The sequence below is a fragment of the Lissotriton vulgaris genome, chromosome 7 (assembly GCF_964263255.1).
Source record: "Lissotriton vulgaris chromosome 7, aLisVul1.2, whole genome shotgun sequence".
NCBI lineage: Eukaryota > Metazoa > Chordata > Amphibia > Caudata > Salamandridae > Lissotriton > Lissotriton vulgaris.
In genome coordinates, this window is record NC_141695.1 from 502,874,875 (window position 1) to 502,887,215 (window position 12,341).

The following is a 12,341-nucleotide window of genomic DNA, read 5'->3' on the forward strand; positions in this document are numbered from 1 at the left end:
TTTTTCATGTCCGCATGGGAAGTACGTTAGGCTCCATTATTGTTTTGCTTGAGCCTCTTTTATTGAGGGAGCACACGTTAGGAGATTACCTAAGGTCCTGTCAGATCATAACCCTCTGGTGTTGGATATTGAGGCCCCGGGTTATGCAAAGATATTTACTAGGTTAGGGGTTGGACCTGGCAGGTTTTTTACATAAATAGGTTCATATAAATAGGTTCAGCACATCAAGAGAAAACGTTTGGGACACATTTAAATCAGGACTCAGGGGAAAAAAATAAGCTTTGGTGGATTTTATAGAAAAAAAAAGAGGGATGAAATATATGCACTCACGGAGGAGCTGAGTAACTATGAGGAAAAGCATATGACAGCCATATTTCAAAAACAGACGGAGCTGCAAACACACTTAGAGTTAAAAGTAATTAGGATCAAGGCTAAAATTGATGGAATTTTCAACAAAAAGTGTCGGAAAGGTTCCAAACTGGCATGTGGGATAACTATGAGTATGGCGAGATGATGGGGAAACATTTGGCAATCCGACTAAAACAAAGGGCAACAGCAAATAACATCTTAAAGTTAAGATGTAAGGATGGCAAGATAGCTACAGATCTCCCAGACATATTAAAATGAATCATAGATTTTTACCAAGATCTGTATGGCTCTAGGGATTCTGGACCAATGATAACACGTGCAGTAACGGGGAATTTTCCACCTCAGATCTCGGAGTTAGAAGAAGACATCTCTTGGAAGGAGGTCCCTGAGGCATTGCACTTGATGGCTTCAGGCAAGGTGTCGGGTCCGGATGGAATTCCGATGGAGATATATAAAGCCTTACAGATAGAACCGGCCCCTCTTCTGCTGGACTTATTTCTAGCTGTACAAAAGAAGGGGATCCTGCTCCAATCATGGCAGGCGACCAATATAGTGATATTTTTGAAGAAGGGAAAGGATGCTGAGGGTCCTGCCTCATATAGACCAATATCATTAATGAATACTGATGAGAAAATATACACTAAGAGTATTGCGCTCAGACTTTCAAAGATAATTGCTTCCCTAGTGAGCCCATGCCAACATGGCTTCATTCCGGGCAGAGGAACAACAGACCATGTCCGAAGGGTAATATCATTATTTGATATAGCCGAAGCCACAGGTGAACAGATGTCTTTGATACTGTTGGATGCGCAAAAAGCGCTTGATCAAGTAGAATGGGCATACTTGTGGCAAAACGTAAGATCTAATGGCTTTGGCCCTCGAATATGAACTGCCATTCAAGCAATGTATGTTCAAGCGTACGCAAAAATACAGCTAATGGCGAGGGAGTCGGGTAGGGTTAAGATCACTCCTGGTGCGAGGCAGGGCTGTCCCTGCTCCCCTATCCTCTTTGCGCTCTATAAAGACCCCTTAATTGGAGCTATGCTGAATGACCAGGCAATCAAACCGATAGTGGTTCGGGCTACAATACCAAGGTGCTAGCCTATGCCGACAACATTGCGGTTGTCACCCCCAACCCACTAGGCGCAATAGGCAGGATTTAAATGCTGGCCTCAGAATTTGGAAGGCAGTCAGGTTATAGCCTAAATACTGATAAAACACAAATTGTTTGTGCCAGGACCATGCAATGTCCGGATCCTTGGAGGACGGAGGCTGCCACGTATCTAGGGATGACTATTGCAGCAGATGTTGGGACAATCTGGGATAGAAATTCGGCCCCTCTTTTTAAAAAAATGGGGGGAGATTTGAAGAGAATGGATAATTTACATCTATCCATTATTGGAAGAGCCAATGTCATAAAGATGACAATGTTCTCTAAATTTTTCTATCTTCTCCGTTGCAAATCTGTGGTCTCACAGCCAATTTACCTTGCTCGTATTCCGCTTTTAGACTGCCTAACTAAAAGACAGCACCGAGTTAAGGATCTGTATGCAATGTTGATGGAGGCCAATCCTGATGACATAGCTAAAGTAGAAAGTGGGTGGGCGGTCAAATTGGATAATCAGGATGTAGATCTGTGCAGATCGTTAGAACTGTCTTAAAAAGTATTCTTATCGGCTAACCTTAAAGCCCAAATCTTTAAAACGGTATTTAGACTCTATTTTACGCCGGCTAAACTGTGGGCGTGGGGGAAAAGGGATAATAATAAGTGCCCTAGGTGTGGACAGGGCCCGGCCGACATGGTTCACATGTTTTCCGATTGCTGTAAACTAGATGCATTGAAGGGGGGGATTGAAATGTTTCTATGTCAAAACTTGGGTCGGTCAGTCCAATTAACTTCAACCTTGTGCTCTTTGGCTTTGACGACAGTCTACAACTAGAATTGACCCAAGTTTATCCTTGCTTTATGGCAACAGCCATCTTTAGTATAATGATTGCTTCCAAGTGGAAGGATGAAGACCCTCTGACATATCAGGAGTGGTATGCCAGACTCTTTCATGTGTTCAATTTAGAGATGGCATTGTATAAATGTAAGCGTAGGAGAGGGAAGGAAAGGGGTCGGCTAGTCTGGGGGCCCCTGATGGAACAGTAGTTGATATAGCATTGTTGAACATTCGGTCGGGTAGCCTGGGTCTTCATTTATGTATTTCATTACCTTTTCTTACATATTTTTTATAGCATATCTAAATTATGTAATGTATTTGGTTATTATGTCCTTCTGAATGATTGCATTACGCTCTATTTTTCTCGTTTTTCTTCGGATTTGTGTGTGTTTTTAAGAATAGACTGTAAATTACTGCTTCCTGGAAATACATTTTTTTTTTTAAAAAGGAGCTGTTTTATGGTATAGTTGTTGTATTGATATTTCCAGTGATTGAATGAGTTTCACCATGACCACTTTCAGTGGCACCAGTGTGATATCAGGGAGGCCAGCTGAGTACAGCATTACCTCTGCCTCTATCAAAAATATCCAGGTTTGGATACGTTGTGGAGGCTGTGTCGAGGATGCTGGATGTTGTTGTCCTGTGAAACTCGGATCTATTATTTTGTGTTGTTACCATATTAGCAGAGGAGGATTCCTTGTTGAGTAACCAGTGCTTATAGAGTCTCAGTGCAGAAGTTGAGCAGCACTGGGTTTGACTAAAGGTGACTAGGAGTGGGTATCCAGATGAGTTCATTTCCGCTAATTACTATTCATCACAGGGCAAGACGGTGAGCCTTTTTAGTATGAGTTATTCGATGTCCTTGACTGCGGTGAGGGTTTGATGAATGGCTGTGTTCAAAGCTGCCAAAAGGTAGTACAGTTGTTTTGGGCAGTAATACCCAACCCATTGCCTCACTACTACTCCTGAAGTAAGTACTAGACTGATTGGTTGTAGGGTTGGTTTTTTTGATGCTGGTGGTGATGTTCTTGGAGTTGGACTGTGTCACCTGTGTTAAGGAATTTCCACAGCAAGGAACGGGGATTGATTGGATGAGATAGCAAAGCCGTCATGCTCAAGGCTTGTTTAATGAGGAGGAATAGGATCAGGTTTGTATTTTTGGATGATGGGAAGACGCTTGCATGGAGAAATACCGACTTTGTCAGGGAACGTTATGTGGGTTTGCAGGACATTTTGATATTTGATTCTGTAATTCATGCGATCTACATGGACAGTGGCTTTTAGGGAATGTGTCACGTTTACAAGATATGTGATGTCCGGGTAGACCTCTTGCTTGAAGGGGTATCCATGATTTCTGCTGGATGAAACCCAAGCAATTACTGTTCATAAAAACTGAGTTCATATTTCTGGACTGATATTCCATTTCTAGCACTTTGTGTGAGAATATCACCATTAATTAATAATTACACTCTCCCAAAAGCTTCAATCGACTCTGTAGGGATATTTAAATACACAGCGATTTTGATCCATATCTTGCATACTCTGTACCTTCTCAAATAAAATATGTAAACCTTTTCTCCCCTAAGGTGCTGGAAGCCAAAGTGACTGAAGCGAAGATCAACGAGGCGAGAGAGCACTACCGCCCGGCTGCCGCCAGAGCCTCCTTATTGTACTTCATAATGAACGACCTCAATAAAATACACCCGATGTACCAGTTCTCCTTGAAGGTAGGTCTGCTCCAAGGCACTCAGTGGTGAATAAGTCCCCAGTGCACTATTAAACAGATGCATTACTTCAATAAGCATTGAAAAGCTTTAAAAGGACATTTATTGGTTTCTTGGTTTAGTTTTAATTTCGAGTGAGAAGCAGATCTAAACTGCCTTTCATTGAGACGCTTATTTTCAAGAGGAATCGGTAAGTAATTCTAATTCATAGCTTCATAAACTTTCCAAGGAATTGGTCCCTTATGACAACAAACACTCAAAGGCCTTAAAGGCATTCTGTTTGCAACGAGTGTCTTACTGCGAGATGGCATCATGTCCGGTCTTTCAACGACATGCATTTCACTGTGTACATCTGATTCCAAAGAGAGCGTGCATGAGGTGTGTTCAGGGACACTTCCCCTGTAAATCTTACTCTGTTCCCCTTTCAGAACACCTAAAATCATGGCCCCATTCACCCGTAGCACCTTCTGATATGAGGTTCAGTCGCTGTGCTTGGTAACACTGCATCATGCGGTCACGCTTGGAACGTTACTGGCAATACATATTTAATCTTGGTTACCGATAATGACACCGCTGCCTAAAAAGCTAGCATAAACTGAAATGCTAATTCTGCATGCAGGATATTTATGTCCCTCCGAAATATTAGTGGTGTTTTAAAACACTAAAGGCCTCGTTCCAAGTGGCCCGTAATTACATGCACAAATTTCAAATTGGAGTGTGTGCTCGATCCGTACTGGTGGAACTGATGTAATCATGTTCAAAGTTTGAAAGAACTTATTCTAATGCAAAACAGACTCCTCCATGATCAGGTTCTCCAATGACACACGCATACTGATCATTTAAAAATAATGTTTAGCTCTGAAAGCTAAATAAATAAATAAATAAGAGAAAACATATTAGACAGGTCTCTATTTGCGAAGCCCTCTGATTGGCTACACACAGGAATGATGGCCTTCAAGGAGAAGCAGACCACCAGCCCTATGTTTTCGATTCCAAATGGAACTTTTTTTGTAGAAGCAGCCGTAGAAGCAGCCCATGTTCCTTGATGTAACCAGTGTTGCATTAAAAAAAAAAAAAAGTTTACATTTGTAAAAAATATTGGGGGTTAGACAGTGTTCCCTATGAAAATCACATATCACCTCTTTTTAAGGAGTTTGTACCTGTTCAGTGGTTTGCGACCAGAATTGCAGTGAATAAACATTGACTCATTTGTACATTTTAAGGACAACTCCTTTCTACCTTTCCAAATAGGGATTTTGCGGTAACAAACCCAGTGATTATGTAAATTGCAGAGTGCACAATCACAAAATTCTTTAGTACAGCTGTCCCTAAATTCTTGATTTATTTTCATTTTATTTGAATACCGCTCTGGTTCCACGTTGATCAGTGTCAGGTTACCAGACCTTTGCTCTATGAGATGATGCTGCTTCTAGCCAGGCAAGGTTTGACTGTTGTTTGCTGTGACCTGCATTGCTTTTCCAATCTTTTTGAAGAAGAGTCATAGTCTACCTGCATGTGTTCTTCAAGCACGGGCCAAACGATTTTAGTTGCCGAAGCACATTTCCCTGCATAAATGTAGTGTTTACAATTCATGTTTCTTGACTTTTTTTTTTGCGTACTTCTTAGTGACCAAATATATCTTATGTTAACAATGGCTTCTCATCATAGGTCACACATACAGTATTCCAATTTTGAGTGCTGTAGCTATACAGGTTTAAAGAAATTATTTTCTCAATGCTCTGGAGAATGCGTGTTAAGAAAACCAAAACCACCAATAGGGGAAAGCCTCCTTCTCAGCTCCTGTATCTCATTCTTTTTTAGGTCTAGTCTACAAGGTGGCACAAGATGTCTGGTTGTGAAAGGCCTTTTTGTGGGTGTTGGAAAACTAGGCAGTATCTGTGAGGCCTGCACAAATATCATGTCACATTTGTCCTTCACTGGGAACCAAACACCCTAGTGTAGCACCCGACTCTCAGAGGGTAGCGTTGCAGAGCAGTGTAAGGCTTACTCAAGGGAGGTGGTGTGGGCTAGTAATCACCATTACAGGTGTGCAGAAATAACACTCAATTATTGATTGTGCAGTCTGTACTTTGCTTTATAAAAGTAAGAGTACATTTATTAAACACACACACTATTTAAAACTATGCACCAATTTACAAATATACATTAGCTGTTGGAATTACTTTGTGACATTGCATAACAGCTCTACCCCTCTTGCAGAGGGGGTGGGTTCTAGTACCACCACTCCCACTGATGCACATCATCTTGCCCCCTAATGCAGTGGGTTGACACAACCTGGAACAAGGGCCTTGCCAACTGGCACTGAGACACTGTGTGTGTTTGAGACACTGTGTGTGTGAGACACTGTGTGTGAGACTGTCACACTCTCTACTATTCACTCTCTACTCACTCTACTACTCACTCTACTACTCTCTAATACTCACTCTCTACTACTCTCTACTACTCACTACTGTGTGTGAGGCACTGTATGTGTGTGTGAGCGTGAGACAATCTCTACTCACCCAATGGCCGACGGCAGCAAGGAAAGGGTTAATAAGTAGTGCTTAATCCCTCTGCCCCCACTCTGTCATAACACTTATCATCCGGTTTAAAGCTCGCCGTGCTTACCCCCCCTGTTCCCACTCTGTCCTACCACTTATCATCGGGTTCAAAGCACGCCGTGCTTACCCCCTCTGCCCTCGCTCTGTCCTAACACTTATTATCAGGTTCAAAGCTCGCCGTGCTTACCCCCCTGCCCCAAGCTCTGTCCTAACACTGATCATGAGGTTCAAAGCTCGTTGTGCTTATCCCCCTGCCCCCACTCTGTCCTAACAATTATTATCAGGTTCAAAGCTTGCTCTGCTTACACCTATGCCCCCGCTCTGTCCTAACACTCATCATCAGGTTCAAAGCTCCTTGTGCTTGCCCCAGCTCTGTCATAACACTTATCATCCTGTTCAAAGCTCGCCGTGCTTACCTTCCTGCCCCCGCTCTGTCCTAAAACTTATCATCAGGTTCAAAGCTCGCCGTGCCTACCCTCTGCCCCCATCTCTGTCCTAAAAATGGTCATCAGGTTCAAAGCTCGCCGTGCTTACCCCCTGCCTCCCACTCTGTCCTAACACTAATCATCAGTGTCAAAACTTGCCGTGCTTACCCCCTTACCCCTGCTCTTTCCTAACACTGATTATCAGGTTCAAAGCTCACTGTGCTTGCACCCGCTCTGTCCTATCACTTATCATCAGGTTCAAAGCTTGTCGTGCTTACCCCCTGCTCCCGCTCTGTCCTTACACTTATCTTCAGGTTTAAAGCTCACCCTGCTCACCCCTATGCCTCCGCTCTGTCCTCACACTCATTATCAGATTTAAAGTTCACTGTGCTTGCCTACCGCTCTGTCCTAACACTTATCATCAGGTTCAAAGATTACCATACTTACCCCCTTGCCTCCCACTTTGTCCTAACACTTATCATGAGGTTCAAAGCTCACTGTGCTTATCCTAATGCCCCCGCTCTGTCCTAACAATTATAATCCGGTTCAAAGCTCGCCGTGCTTACCCCCTGCACACATATCAGGTTCAAAGCTTGCCATGCTTACCCCCTCCCCCGCTCTGTCCTAACGCTTATCATCAGGTTCAAAGCTCGCCGTGCTTACCCCTAAGTCCCCGCTCTGTCTTAACACTCATCATCAGGTTCAAAGCGGGCCGTGATTGCCCCACAGCTCTGTCCTAACACGTATCATCAGGTTCAAAGCTTGTCGTCCCTACCCCCTGGCCCCCACTCTGTCCTAAAACTTACCATCGGGTTCAAAGCTCGACATGCTCACCCCCTGCCCCCGCTCTGTCCTAACACTGATCATCAGGTTCAAAGCTCGCCTGGCTTTCCCCCCTGCACCCCGCTCTGTCCTAACACTTATCATCCGGTTCAAAGCTCGCTGTGCTTACTCCCTCTGCCCCCGCTCAGTCCTAACACTGATCATCTGGTTCAAAGCTCGCCATGCTTATCCCCCTACTCCCGCTCTGTCCTAACACTTATCATCAGGTTCAAAGCTCGATGTGCTTACCCCCTCTGCCCTCGCTCTGTCCTAACACTTATCATCCGGTTCAAAGCTCGCTGTGCTTACCCCCCTGCCTTCCGCTCTTTCCTAACACTGGTAGATACAATAGCAATGGTCAGAGTCTATCGATTCACTGTAACATCAAATGTAGTACAAGCATTTAGTCAGGTGTGAGCGCATTGAAATGCTAGTATTTGATATTATTTGTGTTGTTTTCTCCATATGAAGCTCCATACTATTGCAATTTATATGAGAGCTGTGCCCTCAGGCATTTGTGTGATTCATTGAAGTAATTGAATGACTGTTGGACAGGCCACAGAAAGGGCTCGCTCCCTCCCAGCATGACAGGGCCCGAGCCCCGGCCCTCCAGGTGTTACCCACAGAAGTACCCCGCACCCCGTCTCATACGGGGCTCCTGCCCCCGGACATCTCTGTATCATGGGGCCGAACCACTACCGGGCCTCGCCCGGCCCGGCCGCCATCTTGGACACTGCACCACGAGGCCGCGTGGCCTCAGATCGACCCTAACCCTGGGCCTGGCCAGGCCCCGACATCCCGGCACCACCATCCACCCAGGAGGTGAACGGACCACTTGGCAGGTCAATGGGAGAAAGAAGTGTCGATGGCTCTCCCCCACGATCGCTGGAGGGGTTCTCCCTGGAGACCTCTCCCCTTGTCCTCGGCCGACCCTCCCGGTCCGTCTAACAATGACGTATCTTCTATGTTTGAATATATTGATATTCCATAAACCTTGGTACTCATTGATTGAAATTGGGTACCTAATCAACAATGTCCTAAAATAATGAATAAAAATATAAGCACACTTTGGATGTAGCATTTTTTGCTCCACACCTGACTAAATGCTTGTACTACATTTGATGTTACAGTGAATCGATAGACTCTGACCATTGCTATTGTATCTACCTTTACTGACCCAGGTCAGAGAGTTCTTATGGTATACCCCATTGAAACTCAATACTTTCCTAACACTGATCATCTGGTTCAAAGCTCGCCATGCTTATCCCCCTACCCCCGCTCTGTCCTAACACTGATCATCAGGTTCAAAGCTCGATGTGCTTACCCTCCTGCCCCGCTCTGTCATAACACTTATCATCCGATTCAAAGCTCACCGTGCTTACCCCCTCTGCTCCCGCTCTGTCCTAACACTTATCATCAGGTTCAAAGCTCGCGTGCTTACCCCCTCTGCCCTCGCTCTGTCCTTACACTTATAATCAGGTTCAAAGCTCGTCTTGCTTACCCCCTCCCCCGCTCTGTCCTAACGCTTATCATCAGGTTCAAAGCTCGCCGTGCTTACCCCTAAGTCCCCGCTCTGTCTTAACACTCATCATCAGGTACAAAGCGGGCCATGATTGCCCCACAGCTCTGTCCTAACACATATCATCAGGTTCAAAGCTCGTCCTTACCCCCTGGCCCCCACTCTGTCCTAAAACTTACCATCGGGTTCAAAGCTCGACATGCTCACCCCCTGCCCCCACTCTGTCCTAACACTGATCATCAGGTTCAAAGCTCGCCTGGCTTACCCCCCTGCACCCCGCTCTGTCCTAACACATATCATCCGGTTCAAAGCTCGCTGTGCTTACTCCCTCTGCCCCCACTCAGTCCGAACACTTATAATCAGGTTCAAAGCTCGCTGTGCTTACCCCCTTGCCCCCGCTCTGTCCTTACACTGATCATCAGGTTCAAAGATTGCCCTGCTTACTCCCCTGCCCCCGCTCTGTCCTAACACTTATCATCAGGTTCATAGCTTGCCCCCTGCCCCCGCTCTGTCCTAAAACTATCATCAGGTTCAAATCTAACCGTGCTTACCCCCTGCCACCCGCTCTGTCCTAACACTTGTCATCAGGTTCAAAGCTCGCCGTGCTTACCCCCCTGCCCCCACTCTGTCCTAACACTGATCATCAGGTTCAAAGCTCACTGTGCTTACCCCCCTGCCCCGCTCTGTCCTAACACTTATCATCAGGTTCAAAGCTCGCTGTGCTAACCCCCCCTGCTCCTCGCTCTGTCCTAACACTTATCATCAGGTTCAAAGCTCGCCGTGCTATCCCCCCTGCCCCTCGCTCTGTCCTAACACTTATCATCAGGTTCAAAGCTTGCTGTGATTACCTCCCTGCCCCCGCTCTGTCCTAACACTGATCATCAGGTTCATAGCTTGCCGTGCTTACCCCCCTGCCCCCTGCTCTGTCTTAACACTGATCATCAGGTTCAAAGCTGGCCGTGCTTATCCACATGCCCCTCGCTCTGTCCTAACACTGACCATCAGGTTCAAAGCTCGCCGTGCTTACCCTCCTGCCCTCCGCTCTGTTTTAAAAATTATCATCAGGTTCAAAGCTCGATGTGCTTCCCCCTCTGCCCTCGCTCTGTCCTAACACTTATCATCCGGTTCAATGCTCGCTGTGCTTACCCCCCCTGCATCCCGCTCTATCCTAACACTGATCATCTGGTTCAAAGCTCGCCATGCTTATCCCCCTACCCCCGCTCTGTCCTAACACTGATCATTAGGTTCAAAGCTCGACGTGCTTACCCTCCTGCCCCGCTCTGTCATAACACTTATCATCCGATTCAAAGCTCACCGCGCTTACCCCCTCTGCTCCCGCTCTGTCTTAACACTTATCATCAGGTTCAAAGCTCGCGTGCTTGCCCCCTCTGCCCTCGCTCTGTCCTAACACTTATAATCAGGTTCATAGCTCGCCTTGCTTACCCCCTCTGCCCTCGCTCTGTCTGAAAACTGATCATCAGGTTCAAAGCTCGCCGTGCTTACCCTCCTGCCCTCTGCTCTGTCCTAACACTTATCATCAGGTTAAAAGCTGGCCATGATTACCCCCCTGCCCCTGCTCTGTCCTAACACAGCATCAGGATCAAATCTCGCTGTGCTTACCCCCCTGGCCCCGCTCTTTCCTAAAACTTTTCATCAGGTTTAAAGCTCGCCTTGCTTACACTCCTGCCCCTGTTCTGTCATAATACTTATCATCAGGTTCCCAGCTCGCCGTGCCTACCCCCCTGCCCCCGCTCTGTCATAACACGTATCATCAGGTTCAAAGCTCGTAGTGCTTACCCCTCTGCCCCCGGCTCTGTCCTAAAACTGATCATCCGGTTCAAAGTTCACTGTATTTACCCTCCTGCCCCACACTTTGTCCTAACTCTGATCATCAGGTTCAAAGCTCACTGTGCTTACCCCCTCTGCCCACGCTCTGTCTTAACACTTCACATCCGTTCAAAGCTCGCCAGGCTTACCCCCTCTGCGCCTCCTCTGTCCTACCACGTATCATCAGGTTCAAAGCTTGCTGTGCTTACCCCCTCTGCACTCACTCTGTCCTAACGCTCATCATCAGGTTCAAAGCTCGCCGTGCTTACCCCCTCTGCCCCCGCTCTGTCCTAACACTTATCATCAGGGTCAAAGATCGCTGTGATTATCCCCCTGCCCCGCTCTGTTCTAACACTGACCATCAGGTTCAAAGCTCGCCGTGCTTACCCTCCTGCCCCCCGCTCTGTTTTAAAAATTATCATCAGGTTCAAAGCTCGATGTGCTTCCCCCTCTGCCCTCGCTCTGTCCTAACACTTATCATCCGGTTCAATGCTCGCTGTGCTTACCCCCCCTGCATCCCGCTCTATCCTAACACTGATCATCTGGTTCAAAGCTCGCCATGCTTATCCCCCTACCCCCGCTCTGTCCTAACACTGATCATTAGGTTCAAAGCTCGACGTGCTTACCCTCCTGCCCCGCTCTGTCATAACACTTATCATCCGATTCAAAGCTCACCGCGCTTACCCCCTCTGCTCCCGCTCTGTCTTAACACTTATCATCAGGTTCAAAGCTCGCGTGCTTGCCCCCTCTGCCCTCGCTCTGTCCTAACACTTATAATCAGGTTCATAGCTCGCCTTGCTTACCCCCTCTGCCCTCGCTCTGTCTGAAAACTGATCATCAGGTTCAAAGCTCGCCGTGCTTACCCTCCTGCCCTCTGCTCTGTCCTAACACTTATCATCAGGTTAAAAGCTGGCCATGATTACCCCCCTGCCCCTGCTCTGTCCTAACACAGCATCAGGATCAAATCTCGCTGTGCTTACCCCCCTGGCCCCGCTCTTTCCTAAAACTTTTCATCAGGTTTAAAGCTCGCCTTGCTTACACTCCTGCCCCTGTTCTGTCATAATACTTATCATCAGGTTCCCAGCTCGCCGTGCCTACCCCCCTGCCCCCGCTCTGTCATAACACGTATCATCAGGTTCAAAGCTCGTAGT

The 12,341-nt window shown here is 46.7% G+C and overlaps 1 protein-coding gene across 1 annotated transcript in view; it reads left to right on the forward strand.

Moving 5' to 3' along the window:
* The window catches only part of DNAH9 (dynein axonemal heavy chain 9), a 1,435,662-nt gene that overhangs the window by 948,703 nt on the left and 474,618 nt on the right, over positions 1-12,341 (forward strand). The window contains exon 57 of the mRNA XM_086930591.1: positions 3,899-4,039. Within this exon, the coding sequence (XP_086786717.1) occupies positions 3,899-4,039 (141 nt within the window). The remainder of the gene's footprint in view (positions 1-3,898; positions 4,040-12,341) is intronic.